Source organism: Manacus vitellinus, unplaced genomic scaffold, assembly GCF_001715985.3.
Source record: "Manacus vitellinus isolate BGI_N305 unplaced genomic scaffold, ASM171598v3 scaffold_45_pilon, whole genome shotgun sequence".
NCBI lineage: Eukaryota > Metazoa > Chordata > Aves > Passeriformes > Pipridae > Manacus > Manacus vitellinus.
Genome location: NW_021940571.1, coordinates 4388189 through 4413601, shown reverse-complemented (window position 1 = coordinate 4413601; position 25413 = coordinate 4388189). Strand labels below are relative to the sequence as shown.

At 42.7% G+C, this 25413-nt stretch overlaps 1 protein-coding gene across 1 annotated transcript; it reads right to left on the bottom strand.

Annotated features, from left to right (window-relative positions):
- Positions 1 to 42: 42 nt before the first annotated feature.
- Positions 43 to 16693, bottom strand: SEC62 (SEC62 homolog, preprotein translocation factor). Its single transcript, XM_029962329.1, has 8 exons — positions 16598 to 16693; positions 8816 to 8924; positions 8328 to 8433; positions 7210 to 7420; positions 5477 to 5569; positions 3368 to 3428; positions 2631 to 2750; positions 43 to 2083 (listed from the first exon to the last, which is right to left on the bottom strand). Exons 2-8 carry the CDS (start codon positions 8844 to 8846, stop codon positions 1617 to 1619), a joined length of 1089 nt encoding a protein of 362 aa, XP_029818189.1. The 5' UTR covers positions 8847 to 8924; positions 16598 to 16693; the 3' UTR covers positions 43 to 1616.
- Between the last annotated feature and the right edge of the window lie 8720 nt (positions 16694 to 25413).

The following is a 25413-nucleotide window of genomic DNA, read 5'->3' as shown; positions in this document are numbered from 1 at the left end:
GCATTTCGTTTGCTACTTTAATCAGTGACAACACACAAGTGGCCAGGAGTCAATCTGTTTAGTTAATGGGTCCTTTAATTTTTTGCTATATTAATAAAAAAGTGATCCAATTTATCTGCTTCCTTATGGAGTAATTATTCAGGAGATTTAAGAAGCAAATACACCATATCCATGAATTGTTTATCAATGCACTCATGATGATGTAGATATTTGCACAACCTGAAAAATTAGTATCTTCATCCAGAATGCCGACGCTGGAAGGATGGGAAGCAATTTAGGATAAGGGAAAAAAGTTCTTTAAGTCTGATATGAAAACGTCAAGCTTACCCTCATCTTCTCTGAGTGGGCTGGGGAGACAATCAGTCTACAGTTCAAGTCATCGAGAGGAAAGACGCCGAGTCTTAACTTCTTCCATGCTTTAGGCAGATCCTGCAGTCCATCCTCCACACAGGCAGCAGGGAGGGATGCACAGGAGAAACCCCACCAGCTGCTCCAAAGGGATTTATAAACAAATCATTAATGGTCACTTCATATCAGCTCTGAGTCACCCAGCTTTTGGAGCAGAACAACACTCTCCTGCCTCTTCAGCTTAAAACTACTCCAGTTCCAGAGTACAGAGAGGTTTAACATTAAGGCATCCATACAGCTCTGGTGTTTGCTTTCATTTAATAAAGATCAATTTACTCAAATACATGGAATGTTGGCACAAAACTAAAGCTCTTGTGGAACAGCTACCAATCACACAAATATTCTGTGAGGTCCTCTTGACTTGCATTTCTCCCATAGATACACCACAAAATGGCTTCAAGAATACAAACTGAATGCTGGATCAAATCTCTAAATAATAAGTAGCAGTTAAAGTAAATGGTTTGCTTTATTTGTAAATTATGTACAGAATACATTTTTTTTTTCTTAATTATGATGGAGCAGGAGAAAGAAAACAGCCATTATTTCCAAACTGTGCTGCTTCCTTCCCCTGCAGGAGATGACATCTCTCTCTGCACCGGATGTACAAAACCAGTTTGGATTTCCTCGGTTGCTGGCACATGGGCTGGAGAAACAGAGACACTGCAGCCAAATTCAGCACTACCAGCTCCTCTATTGTCAGCAAAATACTTCTGCTAAAACTAGTTTTCTTAGGAAAGTTCTCACAATCTTTCGAAAACAAAATCAAGAAAAATATCAAGAAAGCTGTGGGCTAAGAAGGGCTTTACCTAACTATCAAATGAGTATAACTAGGAATAATCTGAGATTTGGTCATTCAACTTTTACCTGGTTTACAAAAGCAAGTTTGAGAAGCTAAACTAATTGACCAGTTATGCAAGTACCAGAAAACGATGTTTTTCAGTATGTTTGAGGACAATCTGGGCAATCTATCAATCAATAAAAAACTTGTCAGATTGATAAAACTTCTGTAAATGGATATTAATGATTAACATAGTACCAAGTAATCAAGTTAATGGTTAAAAAAAAAAATGAAGGAACTAGATATAAAACTGTTTGGTAACACGTATATTTCAGCAAACGAAGATGCTACTGTATGGTCTATGTTTTGGTGATCAGCCAACAAAGAAAATCCAACCATTTGCACATACTTAGTCCCAAACCGCAGTGAGTTATGATTTTCCATGTGAAGGCCTACTTTCAGTATCTTCCTCCTCTTCCTCCTCACAATCCCCTTCATCTGTTTGCTGTTCCAGTTCCTCTTTTGTGATCATTTCAAAGTCGTTTCCATTGCCACTACTGTGCTGGGACCTGTCGTCTTCGCGCCTGTCACTGTCAGTGTCTGAGTGTCGCTCCCCTCCTGAGCCCTCTGTTCCCGAGTTCCTCGTGCCTTCTGTTTTCCCATCCTCCTCTTCCTTCTTCTCACTATCTGATTTCTCTTCGCTGTCGTATTTTTGCTGCTTTTTGGATTCTGATTTTTCCTCTTTCTTTGAGTCTGCTTTTGGTCCTTTGTATTCGTGTGTGTACAGGGGCCTGAAGGAGTCAATGAATCCCACGTCTGCTGTCAGGTTTGGCAGGAACCAGAAGTGATGCCTTCCTCCAGTGATGAGCCAGATGATCAGGAAAAGGATGCAGCGAGCTGTGTGAGAACAAGGGAGATGCTGGGTTTTGTTATGAACACACAGAGTGTACAACCACTGTGTAGGAGATGCCCACTACTAATGCCCACCCCAAGCCAGGGACTGGGTGACATCGGGGGAAAATCCCTCATTCCGCAGTAGCACTGGAATAGTTTGTTCTTACCACATCTCCCCCATCCCACTAACCATGGATCTTATCTCTGATTTGGCCCTTAATCCCTCTGCTACAGAAATACAACCAAAGAAACCTTTAAAATCCTGGTCACACCATTCTCACTACAGAATCTGTTCTTGTGTGCAGTTCTGGGGTCCTTTTGTTTAAACAGGCAGCAAACGAATCTGCACTACACGGGAAACACCAACAGGTGACACGAGCCCGAGATCTCCTTCTTCCCGTGGCACAACTGTGACACCCGGTGGCAGGGAGGGAAACGCACACGGGATCCGGCAAACAACGTCCTGGGCCGTGGGACCGCCCAGCTCCGAGCCCGGGGAAGAGCCGGGCTGTGCCTCTGCCCTTGCAGGCTCCGCCCGCCCGACACTCACCGACGGCAAGGAGCAGAATACTGGCGACAAAGCAGCCCGCGCCCACGCTGAGGTAATAAACACCGACGCGCATCTCGGCGGGCCAGAGCGGGAACAGCGTGGCGGCTATCACAGCAATCACTGGGCAGGAGGGCAGAACACAAGCAGGAGAAGCATCGTTAGTTTTCCCTGGCACGTGTACAGAGGTTCCAGGCTTACTGTTCATTCAAGGTATTGGCTTAGCACAGGATGAGCTACTGACAGTATTTCTGTCTGGTTTTGTACTGGGTAGAGACACCTCATTCAGCAGCTCCAAGTGGCTGCACTTGGCCAAGGGAGCCAAGAGAGCAGCTCTGGGAGAGGGCTCGAGCCAAAGGGTGAGCAGGGAGCTGCTGGGACCAGTGCAGGAGGAACTGCTGGGGAGAGATCACAGTGACCCAAGGACCGGTCAGAGGCCCAACAGTGGCCCCAAGGGATGACATGGATTCTCAGGAAAGGTGGCTCTCTCAAGGTGAGGAAGCTGGAATGTGTTGAACCATCAGTACCGTGGATGGTCTGTCAGCTCACTGGTTCAGTTAACATCTACACTAATTTAGATTAAAAAAATTGGCTGATTGGGTTTATCCTACACAAATACAGTTCTAGAAATTAATAACATAGTTCATATTTCCATATAACCCATATTTGCCCACTAGACAACACCCCCCTGGTTAGCTTAAGGCAACACAAATCAACAACTCGTGTCTGATCTGACTTACCAAGTACAAGTCCCATGGCAAAAGTTTTAAAGTGAACAGGGTCATAGATCCACACATACACCTACAACAGAAATGACCTGGTTTACAGTCAGAAAACAAGATCTCTGATAAACATCTCATTTATCCCCTCACCCAAACACTCACTGCCAGGCTGCAGTGCTTGGTGCCCTGCAGTCAGCCCTGGAGCCAGGCAAGGGGTCATGATTCCCAGGAAGGGTAACTGACAGGTGATGTAATCCTGGGCAAAACAATCAGACAGTAGAACTGATGGGAAAATGAAATATTCAGAAAAATACCTGAAATCAAGTTTTGGTTTTATCTTTATTCAATAATGTTGTTGAGCATGAAGCCAAAAACAGTTCTGCAAAAAAGTGAAAAGTTTCTCAGGTCCACCAAGGGGAAACAAAAAGGCCTGTGAGCTTTGAAGAGAAAAAAGCCCAGACTGAACACCTGGAACAAAGGAGGAGGCCAAAACCCCAGCCCATGTGCTGGGCTCAGATCAGTGTCACTGCCCCCTCTGTCCCACAGCCAGTGTTACCTCAGTGTCTGCAGCTGCAACACTCAGTGCCAAATGTCTGTGTGAGGACCGTGGGTCATTTGAATCAGAGCTGCTCAATCATATTAAATAAAAATCTTCTTGGTAAAGTGTGGGATTTTCTGAACTAGAAAAATCGAGGTTTTTTTCTTAGCAAGCTAAACACTTGAATCTGAGCTTATAACTCTGAAAAGAAGCTGCTGATTACTAGAAACCAGCATCCCTCGTTGCAGATGTGTCAGTAAGAACTCCCAGAAGGACACATGGGAGGCAGTGAGGATTCAGTGTGATCAACAAGTATCTGACATTGTGCTTCTCACAGGGGGCCAAAGTTGACTGCACTCGGTGTAGCTGCTGCCAGTCAGCTGTTCTGTGAGCCCAAACAAGCTGAGGATTGTGACTGGGCAGTAAGAGAGTGTGTGATATCCTGTGTTTGTAAGTGCAAAATAATGAAGAAAAGGGAAAAAACAGCTCTAATGCAAATACACAAGAACTGGCTCTAAATTAGCTAAAAAAAAATTACTTAAAAAAAACCTCTTGGGAGTTGCAGTTCTTAAAAAAATATAGCTCGTTAATAAAACAAAATAGGAACTGATGTTAAGCAGTAAATACTGTGATACTGCAAATGCTGTGGTGCAGCCCCATTTGGAATGCCAAACTATCCCAGGCACTCCATGTAAAGACAACAGAGAGGATCAGAGTTAGGTGTGATTCCACAGGAGACAGGATGAAACAGCAAGGCAGTGTAAAAGAACTGACTGAGAAGAGTAAAAACAAGATACATAAGGGAAGTACATTTTTTCACACAAGTGATTTACTTATGGAATTTGCTGCTGTGTTTTATAACCAAAGGAATACAAGAATCCAAGGGGAAATTCCAGTACAGCCACACACAGCACAGTAAAACTTACCACTCATCCAAAACTATAGAAGGAGAAATGTGACTCTGTACATTACAGAGCTGGTAAACAATTAAGTTCTTTTGTCTTCCAGAAAAGCAAAGCACAGAGAAGTATTTAAGGCCACCATTTCAGTTGTAAAGCCAGGATGAGAATTCGGGAATGCCCAATACCTGCCTGCTCAGATCACAAGATCAGGCAGGTATTTTTTATTTCCCCTCCTGCAATTGAACTTTATGCTCTGAAAGGCTCGTGTTTGGGTTGGAACTATCCTGGCATGGCAGTGGCTGGGGGATAACTTGGGTTGGAGGGGCCTCGGGAGTCTCTGGCCCACCCTCCTGCCCCAGGCAGGGTCAGCTCCGGGCACAGAGGCTGAGACACCACCCAGGGCAGCTCCAACACCCCTGGGACAAACGTCTCACCTCATGGCCACCAACACTGAATTACTGGTAAATTAAATTTTCTTTTAGATTTCTTCAAGCTACTGTCCTACATGTATATGTCTCTACCCTCCTGGCAAATATCTAAAAATCTGGTTTCAAGATCAGCCATTGCATTGCCATCAATTTTTCTTTCAGCATGTCAAGAAGGAGTTTGCAGAAATCCAGTAAATGAAGCTATTTTCTGACAATAGCACAGTGACATTCAAAGTTGGAAAGTACCCACAAATTTTACCTCATTTCCATCCAAGAAAACTTGGTCTTCGTGTGGCTCAAGTTTAAATTTCCTCTTAGTTTCCTTTTTCTTGGGTGTTCCTGGAGTCTCATCCTGAGGACAAACAAATATTTTTACTTACATCTATAAAATCATGTGTATAAATTATGATATATACATTATATATGAATCATTATATATATAAAAATTACAAAAATTAAGAGGTTTTAATTGCTACTATGTTAATGTAGTCTGATAACTTTTCACAAATTTAAGATCACATTCACAATTTTTTTTAAAAGTAAAGATGCTTCATTTCCTCCTGTTCTTATTTATTACTATCTGGGTACCTCAAAAATAAAGGAAAATTGTAAGGAAAGAGAAATTTTATTTTTAATTAGTATCTAAAGAGCAGACTATGACTTCAGGATTACATTGTCTTTTCAAATGCATAGCAAAGCTGGGCTGGCATTACCAGGAAGTCTGCACAGAGATCAAGAGCAGAGAACAACACTTCACCATCACTGACCTCATTAAAGTTATTTGGTACTTTGGTGCCATATTTACCACAAGAGCATCCTGGCAAAATCAGTTTCTGCCTGTTTATTCTCTGTCCTCTTCAATCTCTTTCTGGACCTTGTGCTTCCTGCTCCCTTGTCTCCCATTTCCTTCTCTTTGCTTATTTCATTGTGCTAAATTAATTTTCTGATTTTGGTCTTGAGTTGTTGTTGAAGTTCCTACTCTCTACCTTATATAATCCACTACATATCTGCTCAATAAATAATGACTAGTTTAAAAATTAACATTACATTTAATAATGTACCTCCCCTCATGACAGCAGATTGGACGAGCTCATAACTTTCATAATCAGCATTTTGCAGCACCTCAGCAGCTGGGTTATCTTACACTGCCTTCTATGCTGACACTGCAGCCAGACTGTTCTAATTCTTTCTTAGCCATGTAGGTTCTTTCTGAAATCCAAACCTTTGTAGACAGACTATACTCTCACTAAATGTGAGAGGAGTGTCTCAATGGGAATAACTTTGGAGCACTGTCGTACTAACTCTCACTGATTCAGACCACTGTACATAGAAGAAAAACCACCTCAATCATCCAGTTTCTCCTGCAGGTCCCTAACAGTTTAATTTAGGAATTCTGTTCTGCTTATAATAAAATAAGTAACAAAATAAATCAGGAATGAAAACATGAAAAAACACACATGAAAACTTGTTCAGTAACAATAGTTTGAACCTGAAACATCAAGTAAGATGAGGCAGGATGCAGTTCAGTAAGGAGCTGTCACACAACAGGGCAGCTACTACACAGCCAGTTACAGGCACCACATACCAAATATTACGTTCCAAACATTCTTGTTACCAAACACTGCAAAATTGTTTGTGTTTCACTTGTGCAGCTGTGCTGGTTTTAGATGTTTGGTCACATGCACATGTGTCATTCCATGCTAACTGAGGCACAAAGCCTCCCTGGAGAGGAGCAGGTTTGGATTAACTCAGCCCACACTAGAAGATGACGAGGTGCACAAAGGTCAACTGAAGTCTCTTTTTTGATCTAGATCTAAATAAGAACAATTCAAAAGGTAACAAAAAAAAGCAGTATATTTTAGAGATGAAAACAGGAAAAAAAGATAAGTCATATTTTAGAATAACCAACTGCATTTTTCAGCCAATGTGATCTTAACAATTGGTTAATGTATTTGTTACAGGTTTGACTCTTCTCTTACAGACAGTTCTTACCTTTTTGCACTCCTCTTTTTCCCCATCCTTTTTCTTTTCCTTTTCTTTCTCCTTCTTGGTTTTTTCATCTTTGCCACTTTCCTTCTTGCTCTTTTTCTCCTCTTCCTTCCCGCTCTCAGCCTTTCCTTTTTCCTTTTCTTTCTTTGTATCCTTGTCAGGCTTCATTTTCATCACCTTCAATGCTCGATGAAAGAACTGTTTTTTCAGGAGTCTTAAAATGAAAAAGAGTTAAATGATACATTTAAGTGCAGCTGTGATAACAACATTTACACTCAATTATGTTATTAGACACCAACCTAGATTCTTTCTCTAACATAATCACGAATAGCATGACTGGAAGGCAGAGGTCACCATCATCTGCTCTATTTACTACACACACCAGACCTAATTATCCCATGTCTTGCCTGTTGCTTTGCTTTTTTTGGTTCATCTGTTCAAAACTGGGTAAGAAATGTACTTTTCCGTGGCAGCATTTTGCAGTTATAGATGAATACATAAGATGTAGGAGACAGAAAGCCACCAGGTCCATTTAATTATCTCTCAGGGCTTACTGAGTTCCTTGGTAAGTGATGTACAATAAACAGAACTGCTCTGTGGAACCTGTGGTACATGTGCAAGTATTCCACCCATGTCAGCTACAGACAGACCTTATTGCAAGTGTATATATATATATATATCTGTGTGTGTGTCTGTGTATGGCCAGTGGGGCACCAGGATGTCTCAAGGTCGTCACCAACCAGTAACATCCTTGAAAGGATCACAGCCACATTCCAAACAGGAAGAGCAGTACAGAATCCAGCTCCTCAGGCAGCAAGGACAGAGAGATTTGAGAGCTCTGACCCCACTAACTTCCAATATTGACAATATTCAGGAAAATCCTTCAGTTTACCTTGCTGCCCCAAGCAGTGTAATGAAAGCCTGAGAGCTTTGAGAGAAAAGATGATGAAACTACATCATTTCCACCCTCAAACACTGCAATAAAAATATAGCATTATTTTTGCACATAACCACACAAGTTTTAGGATGCACAAAGTCCAGCTTACATTAGTTCCCAAATAACTACAATATCTTCTCAACTACAGTAATTAATGACACTGAGGAGTTAGTCTGGGTCATACCTGTTGCAGTAATCAACTACAGACTCTCGGGTTGTAAATAGAGCCTCTTCTCCTTTCTTTGCCTTTGCCCATTTAGAATCCAGGAGGCAATCCACAGCTTTTGAGGCTAGAGGAAAAAATGGAATTAAAAATGCATTAACATTTATTTTAACATTTAGTCTACGTGCCTTGAACCACACTGACCACTCAGTTGTGGTGATGTTCCACATCCTTTCAAATCTTTAAAGTAAGACTGGTCCCTACTCTGAAATGCATCACTCTTGACAACTACACACCTTTAAATCACAGAGTGAAAAGGTTATTGTGTTTACTCCAGGCTGATGAGATTAATTTTATGGCTTCCTAATGCCTTGATAAGTTTTCAAACCCAAACCGTAAGATCAGTAATTATTAGATAAAGCACCAATAATAAAATCAAAGCAGCCTCTCCCGCCCTCCAAGTGCAGCCTTAGAAGAAATGTTAATTATCTGGTTAAAAGTGAGCCTACCAATAAAATAATCAACTCGGTGACCCATCATGTTGGTGGATTTTGTTGGACAGTTGAAGCGCAAGTATTTAGCAACAGCCTTCTCCTCCTTGAATGGCTCCCCAACTTCCTACAGTGGGAACAGTCAGAAATTAGTACAGTTTTAAACACATGGGATTATCATTCATTTGGGCTCAAAAATCTGATGTTGCAAAGTCCTCATTATTTCATGGTGATATATAAATAATAAATAAAATATAAAGGATGTGAAAATAGGTCAAGGCATTTTTTCCTGAGAACTTTCTGTCTACATAAAGCAGGAATTTTTAAGTTAGAGGATCTGAAGGTAAAAGTAAGAACTCTTTAACAGCTCTGTAAGAAGAGCAAACTAAAGGAGGACCTAAGAGGAAAGCAGCGGGCACATGGGAAGCTGCTTAAGGCACACAACTGGGATGGAAACAGTTGTGAAGCTGGGAACAAAGGAAACAGGGAGGAATGAGCATGTATGAAATGACAGCAATGTAGGCAGACTGACAGAACACAGAGCAGCCTGAATTTCACATGAGAAAGGAGAAAACCATGTTGAAAAGAAGCTGAAAGATCTGATAGAAAATGTATGTGCGACTGCACGAGTACAAAATGACTTAAACTTCAGAGCACGCTTGAGGAGATTCTTCCAACCTACAGAGTAGGAGGCACAGCAGGATGAAGCACAGGAACATCTGAACAGATGCCATATGAAAAAGGAGCCCTCAGTCTGCACACATTCATGAATTCTGTGCTGTTACCACCTTGCAGAGGTAGCAGAACTTAGAGATGCGTAGGGCAGAAGGACGGAGATGGGCACGTTCAATTATGTAAAATTAAGATCTAATATTTGCAAGTAGGAATGGAAGAACTTTCTAATGTTCCTGCTTCACAAAAACACATCTGAAAAAAAATAAATTGCGATATTAAAGTGACTCAGGCAAACTTCCTCAAAATTCCTTCCCATAAGAGTTCTTTTAATCTGTACGGTTTAATGCTCCAGCCCCTTCTGCTAGTTGTGGATCAGTAACAGGGACATCTTTCCAGACTGCAGCACCTCTTCTGTACCTGTTCTTCTCCTGCTGCCCAAGGAAATAGATTATATAAGCCACAAACCAGATTGGTCATTTACAGGAATTTTTAAAAAAAAAATCAGTTTATTTAAAGACATAATGTTCCTAAAGGCCAATAAACACATACAAACCTCCATTACCGCTTTTAAGATGTATAATCATAATATCACAACCAGCATGTGAAGTGGAAATGCAAGGTCAAATAGATGTTGTTACACCAGAATAAAAGCTTCAGATGGTAAGAGTTGTTAATTTTCAACAGTTTGCACAGCTAACTTTCAAAATCAACTGGTTAATGAATATCCTCCTAGAGGAGATTGTTGCCTTTCCTGTCTGAGGACAATTTTTAGAGAGAATAATCCAGACATAAGGTATCCAAATGACCAAAAGACACTGTGGTTTGTCAGCTGAGATTTTTAAAAGTCTAAATCCTCTATATGTAAGCAGAAACATGCTCTCACATTCCACAGTTAGTTTAACAAACATGTGCCCAAATTAAGCCAGATGATCCTAACAGTCCTCAAAGGGATTATATTATCTCCTTCTCTGTGTTCAATCCTTTTTTTTAATTTTACATTTTTAAAATGTGTATCAGACATCAGATAACTCATAAAAAACTAATCCCTGACCATGCATGTTTGCACATAATTTATATTGTGTGGTTTGATGTCCTCTTACACGGTACAGTTGTCCCAGTAACTGTAGATCACCGATGATGGCACCAAGTTTGGTATCAATTAAATTTGAAACAATTCACAGGGCAACTGTTCTTCATGGCACAGAGAGTAAAACAGTCAGAGAAGCTGCAGATATTCACCTCAGTGTTAATTCCCCTGATAAGGTGGTTTTTCTCCTTCTTCCTAAAATATTTATGATTCTGCTGGGTCATGTGATGCACTACACAGGCCGGGGCTGGCACCAGGAGATTTTCTTCCTCCTTTCTATCTATTGCTTTGTCCTTTCTCTGGGATGGTTTCATAACAAGAAAAGCTTCCCAGTGAGAGACACTGCCACAGTTTAACTGAGAAAGTATCTCCTGCAATTTAATCCCCATTTTTCATCCTATTTTCATCTCTTTGTTTGCAGAGCCAGGTTTCTGCTAAAATATTAAAACATATGATTGACAGAAAATAATATTATATTTCCTCATAAAGTGAAATCAACCACAGTTCAGAATCCTGGCCACAACTTTTCAAAGTTGCAGTTCAATCAAACTTTGTGTTCAGTTGTAAAAACCGCCCAGATCCAGGCACTTTAAGCCTCTTTAGGCATTTAGGAAAAGATTAAACAAATTAATCAAGGGGTAGTTCTGAAAAAATTATAAAGCTTTAAACCAGGTAACACAGTCTTAAAAAGGAATATGAAAACTTCCTGCTATTTAAAATTTGCTTCCGTAGGAAAGACAAAGATTCAGGAAACATCTCAATCTATTTCTAGAATGTTGAAGATGTCTTAATTAAAATTCTATGATTAAACTGTTTTAAAGTAATAAAAAATAATGTCAAACTTTCGAATACTTCTACTCTTAGATTTTGTTTAAACTATTGGATCTACTCTAGTTTTACATATTGAAAAATGCATGTTGTCACTAGACAGCATGTGAAATTTAAAGATTTACTGATAACTTACAAACTCTGGGAGAATGCCATTAAAAATAAAATCAACCCAAACTTCTTATTTGTCTAGACAGAAGAACTCCACCTACAGAGAGGAAAAGCAGTGAGTGCTCAGCCTAGTGACTTACTAGAAATGCACTGACATTTTAAAGAATAATTCTCAATCACAATTCTGCTCTATATGAATTCATAAAACGTTGAGATTTTCAAGCCCAGGGATGTTCCAGACCCACCAAAGGGAAAACCCTAATGGAACTATTTACCACTATCTCCCACATCAAAGTACAGCACAGTGCATTCTGAACTGCCTTCAATACACTGATGTAGTTCCCAGTTAATTCAACCCCCAGCTGGGACTGCAGCCTGTACACATCACAAATAACATCTGAACTGAGCTACTGAAACTGGTGTGCCCACGAGCTTCCTTCTCCCCTTCAACTCTACCTAAGCAGGAGTTGTTCAGGCTTTCTTACTCCTGGAACACTCAACGGAATACAAAAGGCCAGAGGACATTTCTGGTTTGGAAATTTCACTCATTCCCCTTTTGCATCACAGTTGTGAGAAGACAGCTATGACCAAAGACAAGATAATTTCCTTCCACAGGTCTGTAATGTAAACAAGGTTTCTGGAAAATCAGAAGAGAGTAAATAATGAGTGTCACTAACAAGATAAGTTATTTCATGTGCAGACAAATGCACTACAAGGATTTATGCTCCTCTGTTTTAAAGGGGTCATCAAAATTCTTTTATTTCAATAAAATGAATATCTAGCTTATTTCTTTGCTCTTAGATTTTCAGAACACCATCCCTCACAGCAGAGTGCTCAAGCCTAATAGTTTATACAGTTTTCAGATAAGGAAAAGAAGAAATCTGAAGCACATTTATCAAGTGCAGCCTGTTTTTCAAGATGAAAGGCAACATCAAAAACGACAGTGTGCCAACCCAGGTTCCATTCCACACACCTCTCCCTCCTCATACTGCAGGGACACTGCAGCTGCAACAGGGTGCTCTTCTCTGGAGATGGGCTGAGCACATCACAGCTTGGGCTGAACTGCAGGATTATCTTTTCCCCTTCCCTGTTGACTGTCAGGACCTTAGACTGGATGTTCTGGGCAGGGGAGTGGGTTCTGCTCATCCATTCTGCTGAGACATTCATACTTTGTGTAAAATAAACCAAGGTGCAGCAGGACAGAGAAGCAGCACAGAACTGGCATGACTGGATTGCTGGGTGGGAGTGGGTAGGGGGGAAACAAACACATCAGGATCTTAGGACTTGCTCTAAGGACTCCATCTGTGTTTTCTTCAGTGACTAGTAAACCTAAAACTGCTGGACTCCTGCACTGATGACCAGTACAAGGACTGCCCCAGGTCTCTTAAAAGACACTGTGGCAGAGCCATGCAGAGAAACCAGTTCTTCTGGATTACCATGGCTGTGTGCTGGCCACAAAACATTAACTTTGCTTTACAGAAAAAGATTAGCAGATGTTTTTCAGTCTGGTTCATATCCTATAAAAATAGAAGTACTGGTTTTCTTCATTCTTTCTTTTCAACCATTGCTAATTTTTTTAGCAAAAGCTGTAAACGTCCAGAGTTGTCAAACACATCCAAGGAGTAATGTAAGGTACTCTGAAGCCAAAACACACCAGCTTCAGTCCCCTTCTAGCCCCAGGCCAGCTGTTTCGACTTTTTCCCTTCCCACCTCCAAAAATGTAACTCAAAATTTCCAAAAAACTGATTCTGGTTTTAATGACAAGTCAGGCTGCTACTTTTAATTCCTATTTTTCTACTTTTTTTGCCCCCTTGATCTTTGTTTTTTCCTCCTCTATCACCTGATGCCACTTAGCTTTCAAAGAAGTTATTTAGCCTTTCTCCTTTGCTATCGTCCCATTCAACTTTACCAGAATTTATGAGAAAATAAGGACAAACAGGCAAGCTGGATGAAAATCTGCATTACTAGAAAGCCATTGCATTGTCCTTTCTGCAAATCCTTTCCAGAGTCATTCACACAAAGGTGTAGCAAAGGAGCAGCAATGCAGCTGTTGCATTTTCCTTCCAGCAGAGCCCAAATCCTGACAGGACACAACAGTTAATGATTAGTAGATGTCCTTCATCAGGAGAATCTCACAGCTTCAGTCAAGGGAAAAAAGTCAACAAGGAAAGTACCTGTCACTGATGCCACCTCAGCCACCAATCTGCAGTGAGACACTGCCCCAAGAGCTGCCCAAGGGCTGTTTGCTGTGTCCCCAGGGGTGGTGTTTGTGCGCACGAACATTTCCGGAGCGCAGGACACGGCACAAGGTGCGAGGCAAACGCTGTCGATCACAGCGCAAAGATCAAACCCAAACTGGACGCGGGGAGACTAAAACTGTGCACGGTGGAACCCAGCCAAGGAAATGAAAACTTAATGCCTGCTTAACAGTCACACTGCAGAGCTGCCAACACAGTGCCACGTGTTACCCGGCCCAGCGCCGGGCACAGGAACCAGCGCCGAAGGTTTTGTGCTGAAGGGAATATTTCAGGACATGGATGGAACTGGGTTTTTTTCCAAGACATGAAACAGCTTTGTTCAGGTTGCTGGAGTAACAGGCATTCAAAGCCACCTCCCATCTTTTTGACATGTATGTGGCTAAAATAAAAATATTAAACCAGCCATTAGACAACATATGCTGTTGTTCTTTCAGTCGGTCCTTTAAACACAGCAAACATTCTTGATTTCAGACTTTTGAATCCTGTGGGAGCCACTGGGGGAGTGATCTGCATCTTACAGACCAGCCTCCTTTCACTACTGCATCCGAATTCATCTCTGTGTTAATTACAGTTAAATTACCACCAGGAATGACACTTGGAAAATTTTACCTCTAAAATATCTTTGTTCAAATACTTGAAGTTAAAATTTTTGCAAGTTTCGCAACTTTCAGAGGAAGAGTCTAAACTGTGCAACACAGATTGGGCAACGTTGTCTTTCGATGAAAATACAACACATCCTTCCTGTGACCACTTCCGATGGGAAGCACACAGAGTGGACTGGACAGAATTATCTTTTCAGACTGTTTTCAGGTCTAGCTCTCTGACCCAATTGCCATGATTCCAATCTTGATGGTAGGCATAAAATCCTATGAAAATTATTCCAAACACAGGTTCTGTGCACATGGTATTGTAATTGAGCTCCATTACATCAGCCTCTAGCACAGCTAAATACACCACCTGCCCCCAAAAGCCTCACTCCTGTCGAGAAATACAGCTCTGCTTAGTGACAGTGGGGTGTTCAGGTGTCAGACATGCTTGCAGTGTGATAAATAATCTCTTCATTAAGGAGCACACATCACACTAAATTAAGTACACCCTGCTAAAACAACTGAAGCACCTACAAATCCCATGCTTCATTTTAAAAGAAGAAACTTCCAGCATTAGCCAGAAAACATGATACTTATGCTGCAAGTATACCAATAAAGTTCAAAAAGCTTAAAAAACCCCAAACCCAAACCCAACTACCAAGAAAAACATGTGTTGTTTTACTCACTGACCAATTAAGAACACCCCTTGGGCATTCACCAGTATTCTTTGTTCAGGGTCTTGTCTTCCCATTGTTGCTGACATACACTGGGAACCTACCAAAATCCACATTTATGTCCATAATTATATCACAAATTTAGGCCACGACCTTAAGCGTTAACACCCAGGCATCGATTTAATTACTAACAATCTGGGAAATACTTTTACTGCTAACAGGCTGGAAATTAAGTATGTGCTTAACTGCCTGCAAGACCACAGCCCTGGGTGCTACACAAAACATTAAACTGCATTTAAATTGGGTTGGATGGATGCTTTATTGAGCCGTCAAGGGACGGTCTATAACAATCATGAAAAGAGAATAATTCTGTAATGTTTTACAATAATTCATTGAATGCTGTGATGGATAAGGCTTGTTTAACAAGATTTTGATTAATTACTCCTTGTAATTCTCCCCCTGTCCCCATAATTGGAATTAAAAGGAAAAAAGGAACCACTGCAAGTACGGGCAGATGTCCATCCTCTTGGGGGAAGGCAAAGTGGGCTGGGAAGGGGAAAGATGAGAAAGGAGAGAGGGCAACCAAGCAGAAGGGTGACATATGAAGTGCACAGTGTTGAATGGCTCTCTGATCTCTGTCGATATTATCTGCTCTTACAGCAGAGCAATAAATCCCAAACAAACACTGTTTAGGCTTAGTGTTGATAATACACAACAGTAATAAGCATTATAGTCACTGATACTGCAACTGTGCCCAACACATGCATTAAAAACTCTGTAAAACTCCCTGCTGACACACCAGACTTCCAGGTAAGCGAAAGCACCACGGCAGCCTTCACTTCGCCTCTCAGTGCCACCGCACAATTATCACTACATTTTAACACGATCTCAAAGCTGATTAGGTCTATTTTTAGATGCGGCTGTTTGTTTATGTTTTCCAGACGCTAATTTCCTTTCCTTACCGCATCATTTCCTGGCTGGGGCACGTTTGCTTTTAAGATGCTTTTACCATCTGTCCCACGACTTTTGCTTACGATCCCCGGGCCGGACACGCCGGGTGAAGGTGCAGCTCCCGGGTGTTTTGGTGTAACCCGCACTAAGCTATTGTTCACACCGGTAACGGGTGCGATCCTGAGAGTACCACGGCGATTATAAACAGGGAACAGCCTGAAATCTCTCTCTTTGGTCATCGAGAGACGAAGAACTTCTGAGGGCTCAGACCCCACGGGGATGAAGCGGAGGCGCCTCGGATGTGCCGGGGGGGCCCGCCGGCCGCCCATCAGCCCCTCGACACGCTCCGACCTGCGCTCTATTTGCACAGTTTACCGATCTGCCAGAAAATTCTGAGGAAAACCCGCTCGTTCTGTGCCATCCCGGACTCTCCCCGCGGCCTGAGGCGCCCCCGGTGCCCCGAGACCGGGGCGCTCCCCTCCCTCACCGCGGGCCGCCTGCAGCCGCCGTCTGGCAAACGGGGAGGCCGCGGAGGAGCGGGGGAGGCCGCCCTGAGGACGGGGAGCGAGAGGCGCCGCGCGGGGCCCGGCGGGGGTGGAGGGATGGAGAGAAGGGGGAGCCCCGGGTACCTGGACGGCGCTTCCTGTGCCGCCGCCGCTCCGCCATGTTGTCCCCGTCCGCTCCGCCGGTGACGCGCGGGCAGGAGGGGGGGCGGCCTCGCGAGAGGCGGCGGGAGCGGGCGAGGGGGGGGAGGGGCCGCGCCCTCAGCGCCTCCGCCCAGCGCGTCCCCCGCGCGGCCCTCAGCGCCGCATCGACCCGCCTCGGTCCATCGGTGCCCCGGCGCCTCAGCGGCCGGCTGCGGTCCCTCGGTGCCCCGCATCGGTCCCTCAGCGCCTCATCGACCAGCCTCGGTCCCTCAGTGCCCGACCTCGGTCCATGAGTTTACCTCAGTCCCTCGGCGGGTCATTCTGCCTTAGCCCCTCACCGTCCCTCATCCCGACTCAGCCCCTGAACCCCTCAGTCCGCCTCGGTCCTCCAGTGCCTCCCTATCAGCCCTTCAGCGCCTCAGTCCCTCAGTCCCTTCGCGGATCTTTCGCCGACCCTAAGTGCCCTCCGGCCACGCCCCGCCTCAGCACCGCGTCTCGGTCCCTCAGTTCATTCTGCCTCAGCCCCTCACCGCCTCCTCTCAGCCCCTCATCCCGCCTCAGCCCCTCATCCCGCCTCAAGCCCTCAGCGCCCTCCCGTCGCCGTCCCGTCTCAGCGGTCTCGGTCCCTCACTGCTCCCCCTCAGCTCCTCACCACCACACCTCTGCCCCGCAGCCTCTCACCGCCTTCCCTTCACAGTCCCGCTACAGAACCCCAGAGCTGTTAGGGTTGGAAGAGACCTCTGGCAATCATCCAGTTCATCCCCCCTGCCCAGGCAGGGTCACCTGAAGCAGGTGACAGAGGAACGCGTCCAGGTGGGTTTGCAATGTCTCCAAGAGAGGGAAACTCCATGACCTCCCTGGACAGCTGTTGCAGTGCTCTGCCACCCTCAATGTGAAGAAATTCATCCTCATGTTGAGGCGGAACTTCTTGTGTTTTAGTTTATGGCCATTGCTCCTTGTCCTGTGGCTGAGCACCACTGAAAAGAGCCCCTCAGTGCCTCTGCCCCTCATTGTCCCTCATCAGTCCCTCACCGTCCCCACTCAGCCTCTCATTGTCTCCCCTCAGACCAGTAACCCAGCAGTTCTCCAGCTCTTTGGCTGTAAAAATCTATACATTTAGTTCTGATACTCCTCCATAATATGTTAGGCCGTAAAGATGCTCTATGCAGCAGGCCTTTGTTAGCTGATACCTATTTAAACAGATTCACTGCTCAGACCTCCTCATTTACTTATAGAATTAGAGTCAGAAAGCAACCTATATAAAGCAGAAGGGCCCTTTGCCTGAGGTTGTCCCACATACTTGCGCTGTGAGGTCACTGAAGTTAGCAAAGCGTATAATCGTTTATCCTGGCTCCATGTTTCCAAACCACACCCTGGCACTTTGGGATGGAAAAGTATGTGCAGTGCTGTGTCGTCTTGTTCAGTCCTCTCAGATCTTGTTGCCCCTTCTTGTGCCTACAATTTTGGAACCTCTCAGGTTGAAAACCGGGCAATTAAGAACCTAAAAACATTTCCAGCAGCGTATTTGCCCCTCAGTCACTGTGCCAGGTTTTGTGCTCTTGCTGGTACGACATCTTTTTCTGTTGAATGTTTTCCTTTTGCTGTTGCTGGGCAGAAAATCTATACGAGTTACAAATTAAGCTGACTGACTGCAGAGCGAGTCAACCAGAAAAGTGTAATTCAAAAGATAAACTAGGGAAAGGGAATTGAAGTTTTTATGGTTACAATAAAACAATGCCTTGTAAAAAGTAGGCAAACTGCATTTATTAAAAAATGTATGTTTTAAGCTGGCAATAATTCAAGCAGTTATTTCATCTGCTTGACTTACAGTAACATAAAAGCCCATCTGACATGGAGGCTTTCTTGCAGAAGTTGTTTCAGCCACTTGTAACTTACAGATTGCTAATAATACATGATGCCTGCAGTAAGGATTTTAGCACTGCATAGCTCAGACCCTCTGCTCTACCTGCACAGGCACAAGCTGAATTTCAGCTGTGAAGCTCTCCCTGCTCCATGGAAGACGCAGTTTGGAACCACACTCCTGCCTAGTCACACTGCCCTCCTCTTGAAGGATGCAATCACCTTGGGATGGGTCATCATCCCTCATACCTCTACTTTTGGGCTCTTTTAAGATCTTACTTCCCTATGTCCCCTGTGTCTTTGAATCTACTGCTGATTCATAAACCCATTTTTAATACTTAGCTCTTCATTTTGCAGGGTTTTTTTTTGGCATGGTATGTTATCTGCAGAACATCAAGCTGTTTGCTGCCAGAAAAGCACCTTGACTATCTGGTTAATCTCTATTTTGCTTTCCCTCCCTCCCCTCCAGAAATTTTAATTCATCTGAACTTTGAGAAACACTGAGTTGCAGGAGCTCTTCCTAGGACAGCTGGGCATGGAGCAGCACAGGGAGCAAACCCATCACTTCAAGCAGATCTCTAAGAAAGGACTGAGGGATGGAAACTGGGCCAGGGAATGTGTCCTCCTGTGTAATGCACTGGATGGACCTACCACTATGGAGCACAGAGCAGAGCAAGACTGAAGTGTACCTGGAGCAAGTTTATTTGCAGTCATCAGTATGATGCAAACAGGAGAGAAGCAAATGGCTGAATCCCAAAAACAACCAGGGAGTGGAAGTGAAGGTTCAAACTGCTTGTGTTTAAGGTCAGTGTCTGTCAGCTGAGGGGAAGGCTGCAAAAAGCAGCATTTCAGAACCTTCCAGTGAAGTCACAGCCCCTAAAGGGCCAACTGCCCTTGTGATTAGGGTAGATTCAGAATTGCTGTTGGGAAGGATATTGCATACAAGAGGGGTGGTTTCCTCTTTCAACTGAAGCCAAACCAACAGCATTTCATTAGCTTACTTTCCCTCTTCTTCACCCCAGCTGTGTGATCTAACACAGCAGTAAGGATGCTGGAAACTTAGTCAAAAAACCAGCTGGATACATCAATGGAACGAAAATGCATCATGAGCTACTGTTAAATACAGAAATCACCTCTGTTTGTGAAATAGGTCCCTGGAGATAAAGAAATTATTCTGAAAGGTTTGCTTTCTTCTTCTGCTCTCCTTTAGGTGTCCTCTCTTGGCCCCTGAGGCAGGACACTAAGATAGGTGGTGTTCTACTCTTTCTGGTACATATTTTCTTATACCCTTAAATTCACTTGTTCCTGTCAATTTATTGGCATTCGTGCTCTCTGTTGTCTGATTGCTTTGGGCTCAGTCATCCTGGATCCATAAGATCAGTGGACTTACCACTGTAGCATACACATCAGAAGGACAAGGCTGCATGTTGGCAATTGAATTACAACCATGTCTCTAATCCTCTCTGGAGTCATGCAGCCTTCTGCAAAACAGAAGCTGAAGTCACACTAGAAGTGAGAGCAAGTGTTTGCTGAACAAACCATTCACTTGCAAGAAGCTTATCCACTGGATCCATGGATAATCCTTCTGGCTTTGGGGGAAGAGAGGGGAAAACACAAATCACAATTACCTCACCTATTCTGTTGAGGGGCAGGAAGGGAAGGAGGAGAGGGAGGGAGGGAGGGAGGAAGACAAATTCTCTGGCAATATGTTAGGAGACATCTCCTAGATCATCTGCAGGTGATATCTGGATGCAGGCTCTGGACTGACCTCCCTTTTCATCCAGTCAGCTTCAGCACCGATTATGGGTTCAAAACATAAGGAATAGGGGCCTTGTGCTGTACAGCATCACATACTGTCAAGGCAGGTTCAGCTAAAATCCACCCACAAATACATGAGTCATAACTAAGAAACACGTTCCACTGTAGACATATCCTGAGTCACTTTCATCTCTGGAACTTATAAATATTTAGTTAGCCACTTAGCTTTTAATTTAGCAGAACAACAAAGATTCATCAGACAAATCTCCAGAATTATCTTTCACTAAGAAGCTTCTTAAATAATTCCTCTCATTGAAGTTCCTTTTCATTTCTATACAACTCAGAATTATTTGATACATATAATCGACAAAAGTCACAGGTGAGCTAAGAAATCATTTCTCCTGATTCTGTTCCTTCTGCAATTAATTGCATCTATTTCAAATACCAGCTTTGTTCACTGCAAGAGTATATTCTCATTTTAGTAATAACTGCTGAACCCTAATAAGGACATTAAGGGCATATCTCTCCTGGTGTGGGGTGGCACATCAGATCTTCCTAAAGACCACTGTCAGTCAGACTGTGCTGGAGTCAGTGGGGATGTACCTGCACACATAAATGGAAAACACATCAATACATTTTTTTAAGAACCAGCTGAGATTCAGAGAAAAAAAATACATGAAATGGGCTCGCTAGTATCTCTGTATTTTTGGCAGTGGCAGGAGGGGAGGATAAGAATGGTAATATTTAAGGATATAGCATTAGGAGAAAGTATTTGTTATTGTTTTATAAAAATCATAGATTTGTTGTTATGACTACAAGTGGTTGAGTTAAAAATATTTGTTATATAAAAATGTGAGTCTTGAGTTTACTTCCCTCCATTTAACAGACTGAGCCAGAAGCCAGTGAGAGCTTTACAGACCATCCTTCAATGCAAACCATTTAGGAACTGCTGGAGTCCCAAGAATCCCAGCTGTGCAGAGCTGTTTGAACCCTGGGACTGGAAGCTAATCAGCAAAGAGGAGAACCAGGTTGGCTTGATGCTTTCTTTTTTTCCCCCATGGTCAGCAGTGCTTTTTCTGCTTTGCTGTTTTGTTTGATTGATATTTATGTCAGCAATTCACACACACAGATGCCACATGTGCTTTTAAATTTTGATAAATCAGAACATCTATTCATGTCTTTGCTGTACTGTAGGAAAAAATACTGCATCATTCTCTATACAACACAGACAATAGGTCTTGATAGGTTTTCTGTGGGCTGGGTTAAGGGCTTTGCAGCCTCACTAACAGGGAAATTGGTGGTTCAAGAAGAACATGTGGGTAGTACAGAATTAATGTCTGTCTGGGAGAAAACAGGCTTGGGCAAACTTGGCAATGAGTCAAAGGAAGGGACTGCATAAAGTCCAAGCTAACAGAGTAATTCTTGTGACCTCAGTATAGGTGAGAGTAGGAGCAAAGCCTTCCCAAAGAAAGGAAAGGAGCCTTGCAACTGCAAAAGAACCCCAAACCCTAAACAAGTGAGAAAGGAGAGGTCAGGTTTTCTCTTACTACAACAAGTACTTTTATACTGCAATTGCCATAGCAATATAGCTACAGCTCTTTATTATAGCATGAGGGGCTAATCAAAACCAACCACTGCAGGTAACAGAACCCTGATGAACACAGTGGGCTGGAACTGGATGATCTGTGAGGTCACTTCCAGCCCAAACCATTCTGTGATAGAGTAGACTTGTTATTTTCCAGTGAATGATAGAGGGCTTAGATAGAACATTACCAGAGCAAGGTACCAAAATGAGCTGTGTCTAGTTTGGGGTGCTTTCCTGTAAAATTTCTGATGCTGAAGGTGACTCAAAACACTGCACAACCAATCAACATTCTGTGAGGGTAAAGTCAAAAATATGACAAGTTTCTTCTTAGTTTAAAAAATAGAGGCAATTTTAAAAACTAGAGGTGATTTTTTTTTTTTGTGGTTCACACTTAAGGATAATTTAACATTCTGAAAATTATTTTGTGGCAGATTCACAATAATATGAAGTTTTAAAATTTAAATTTTTATAAAATAGCTGGTGGCATGGGTATGGGTCAGTTTGAAATACCACTGCCCTGTGGATATGGCTGCCTGCTCTTGTGTTGGTGTGCTGGATTAGAATGAATACCTGACTTGGACCAGGTGGGAATTCTCCTCACTTGTATATTCATAGCATTTTTTAGAGATTTTTCACCTGTGGAATTGAGCAGAGAATTATCTGTTTGGCTCTGTGTGAGTATATATTCCACATCATCACCATATGCAGCAATCATAAGGTCAGAAACCCAGGTTGTCATAGGAAGGATAAGCCATTTCTTCTTTTTCAGGACTTTCCTAGATGTGTTATTTATAGTACAGAACCATTTTGTTATACGTTTATTGGACCTTTTTATTAATCTTGTCTTTAACCTCAGCCCTATTAAAAAAAAAAAAGGGAAGTCTCTGTCCCTGGTAGCCCACACATTTAGTGTAGATACAAAATCAGATACATCTACCTCTTGCAAAAAACATTCTCTTCTTCATTAACTGCATCACTGCTATGAACTAACACAGCAACAGATGTTAAGTGAAACATTTCTAATGATGCCACTCAAAATAAGTCGTCTGCATCCCCTTGGGATTTTAGTGCCATAGCAGAAAAAATGAATGCAGTGGTGGCACAGACACCAGGAAGTCATTAAGTGGCAGAGTTCTGCCAGCTTTTTTAGTTACTTGTGATTGCTACCTGAACCCCTTTGCAGCTGGAATAAGCACAAAAAGTCAAAAAACATAAGAATCAGTAAGGCCTCAACGTTTACATATGAACATAATTCATGAAAGCACATCAAAGCCTGGAAATATTGGTCTGTCTACTGATTCTATGGTTTTTTTTAATTTATTTTTAACTTTTTTTTCCTTCATTTTCTTTGAAGTGTTTGTAGCAGAGGAAACATTCATTACCAGTGGTATTTCCTTCATTAGAAATAGAATCAACTATGTCTGTTTAGCTAAATCCCTTTCCTTCCTATTTCACTCCACAGCTGTTTGCAGTCCAAGCCTTATTGCATTTTGGCTGCTCCAGCACATCTCCCCTGAGTACAGGAAGCCATGAAGTCATTTTTTTTGTCATTTTGGGAAGAAGTGCCCAGTGTGTGTAAAGGATCAGGTGTTTGGGGTGTTTTTCACTTGCAGAAGTAGTACGAGACCACAGAGTTTTCATCCCAACTTTCTCAGCTTTTGGCATCGTTCATGTCTGAACCGTTTACAGAAATAATCACACTCTTCAGAACCACATTTCAATCTTTCCTCCCTGGCACATGGGATTGCAAGTCAAGCTTCTCTGCTGCTACTTTAGAAAAACAGGTTCAGTTTCTTCACATCCTCGCCCTTTTACCTGTCCCTCAGGTGTGCTGCGTTTCCCTCGGGAGGGCAGCAGGTGACCTCGCGCGGCTTTGCAGCGACATCTCGTGGCCTGACTCACCTGGAGCCGTGTCAGGGATTCCTCCTCCAGGGTGGAGAAAGCCTCGTGTGGATTGAGTCGAATATTTCGTACAGTGAGGAGGTAGGATGCCGTTTGAAAACCACGTCATTAAGTGTGTTTAATTAGGTAAGTGACACTGTCAACATGATTGTCAGTCGTACAAAAATAAGTTAGAAATTGTTGCACATGCTAAAAAGAACATAGGTATTTGCCCTTCTTCCAAAGGGTGCAAAGTTTGGACAGTATAATAAAATGAACATCTGAAGTCACTGTTGCAAACATCTAATTACACATTATTGAGTGCACAAATATAGCAAAGACATAAAATAAGTTATCTTAAGCTAAAGTAAAAGAACAGAATATGAAAATACTCTCCCTCCTCATGTGTTTAGCCTCTCACCGTCTAAACAGCTTTATACCTCTTGGGCTTTAAGTACTTGAGGCCACACAAACTAAACTAAGGGGAGCGAATCTAAAGTAGCAACATACAGCAGATCCACAGTTTGTCAAACTTCAATTCACAGAACTTCAATTATCAAAAATATTTGTGTGTCCTTTGGAGTAAAGAAGTGTTCTTGCAAGGAGAGGAGTGGAAATATACTGACTTCCAAAGTCTCAGTGGAAAACCAGTGTATGAACAAGCCCCTCCAGAGGGAACAAAGATAAGTCACACAGAAATCACAATAAATGCTGAGGGTTTATCCTTAGCCAAAAGCTCTATTTCTTGTTCTCTTGTTCTTGTTTGTTGTGAGATAATGACTCATCAGTAGCACAAGTGAGGGGAAACCATAGTTTTGCAGAGAAAAGGGAGTTTTCAGGCTAAAATGGATGTCTTTTTCCAAAAAGAAGAACACTGAGCATGCTGCTGAGTGAACAGCTTTCCATGGCTTTCCCAGGCAAGCCAAGGGGAAGGTTGTTCTGGCAGAGGTTGGCAGGAACCAGGTGGGTTTGAGCCTGGTGCCTGCAGGAACATTACTGTCCTCTAGCGACTGGTCTTCATGGCAGAGTCTGCTGGTGCTTCCCCCTAAACTCATCTAAGCTGTGCAGTCACACGAAGCAGATTCCAGCCCTGGTGATAAGAATGCCTTGGAATAATTAAAATTAATAAAATTAAAATTACTGTCACACATGGTATTTTCATGTCCAGCGTTTAATCCGTGTATCTTCTTTATACCCTGTATACCCTTCCCAGGCACTTAGAAAGGTTTAGTTCTGGAATAGCAATGGGATTAACTCAAATTTCTCCATATTCTGAAGGTAATTCCATACTCTCCCAATGAATTCCATATAAATATAAATTTTGTTCAGTAGAAGGAGGAGTCAGCTGTGTGTGGAAGCTGTGACTTTCCCAAGTAGTTTCTCAGCAGCCCACAGCAACACAGTGTAAGACAGATGTAAGACAGACAGTGCACTCTGAGTCTCTGACAGCTTTCAGTGATGCCACTGGACCTTAATGAAAAAATAAATTTCCCTGCTAACTATAGTGGTATTCTTTTCAATGAATTGCACTTGAAAGTAATTGCACTAACATGTAGTTGCATTTTTAACACCTCTGAGATACTACACTTCCTCATGCTGCACTGGCAGCTTATTTCCTTCAGCCACACAGAGGTTTCAGGCTGTAGCTTCTTCTCAAACGCTTTGTAACTAGAGGTTCCTGTATTATTAAAACATGTTGTGTCCTGGACTTAGC

Coding starts and splice junctions, on each gene's coding strand:
- SEC62 (XM_029962329.1), bottom strand. CDS start 8,846: ATGATGGGTCACCGAGTTGATTATTTTATTG. Junction 8,434..8,815: donor CCGAGTTGATTATTTTATTG/GTAGGCTCACTT, acceptor TTTTTCCTCTAG/CCTCAAAAGCTGTGGATTGC. Junction 2,751..3,367: donor TGCCATGGGACTTGTACTTG/GTAAGTCAGATC, acceptor CCTCCTGCCCAG/TGATTGCTGTGATAGCCGCC.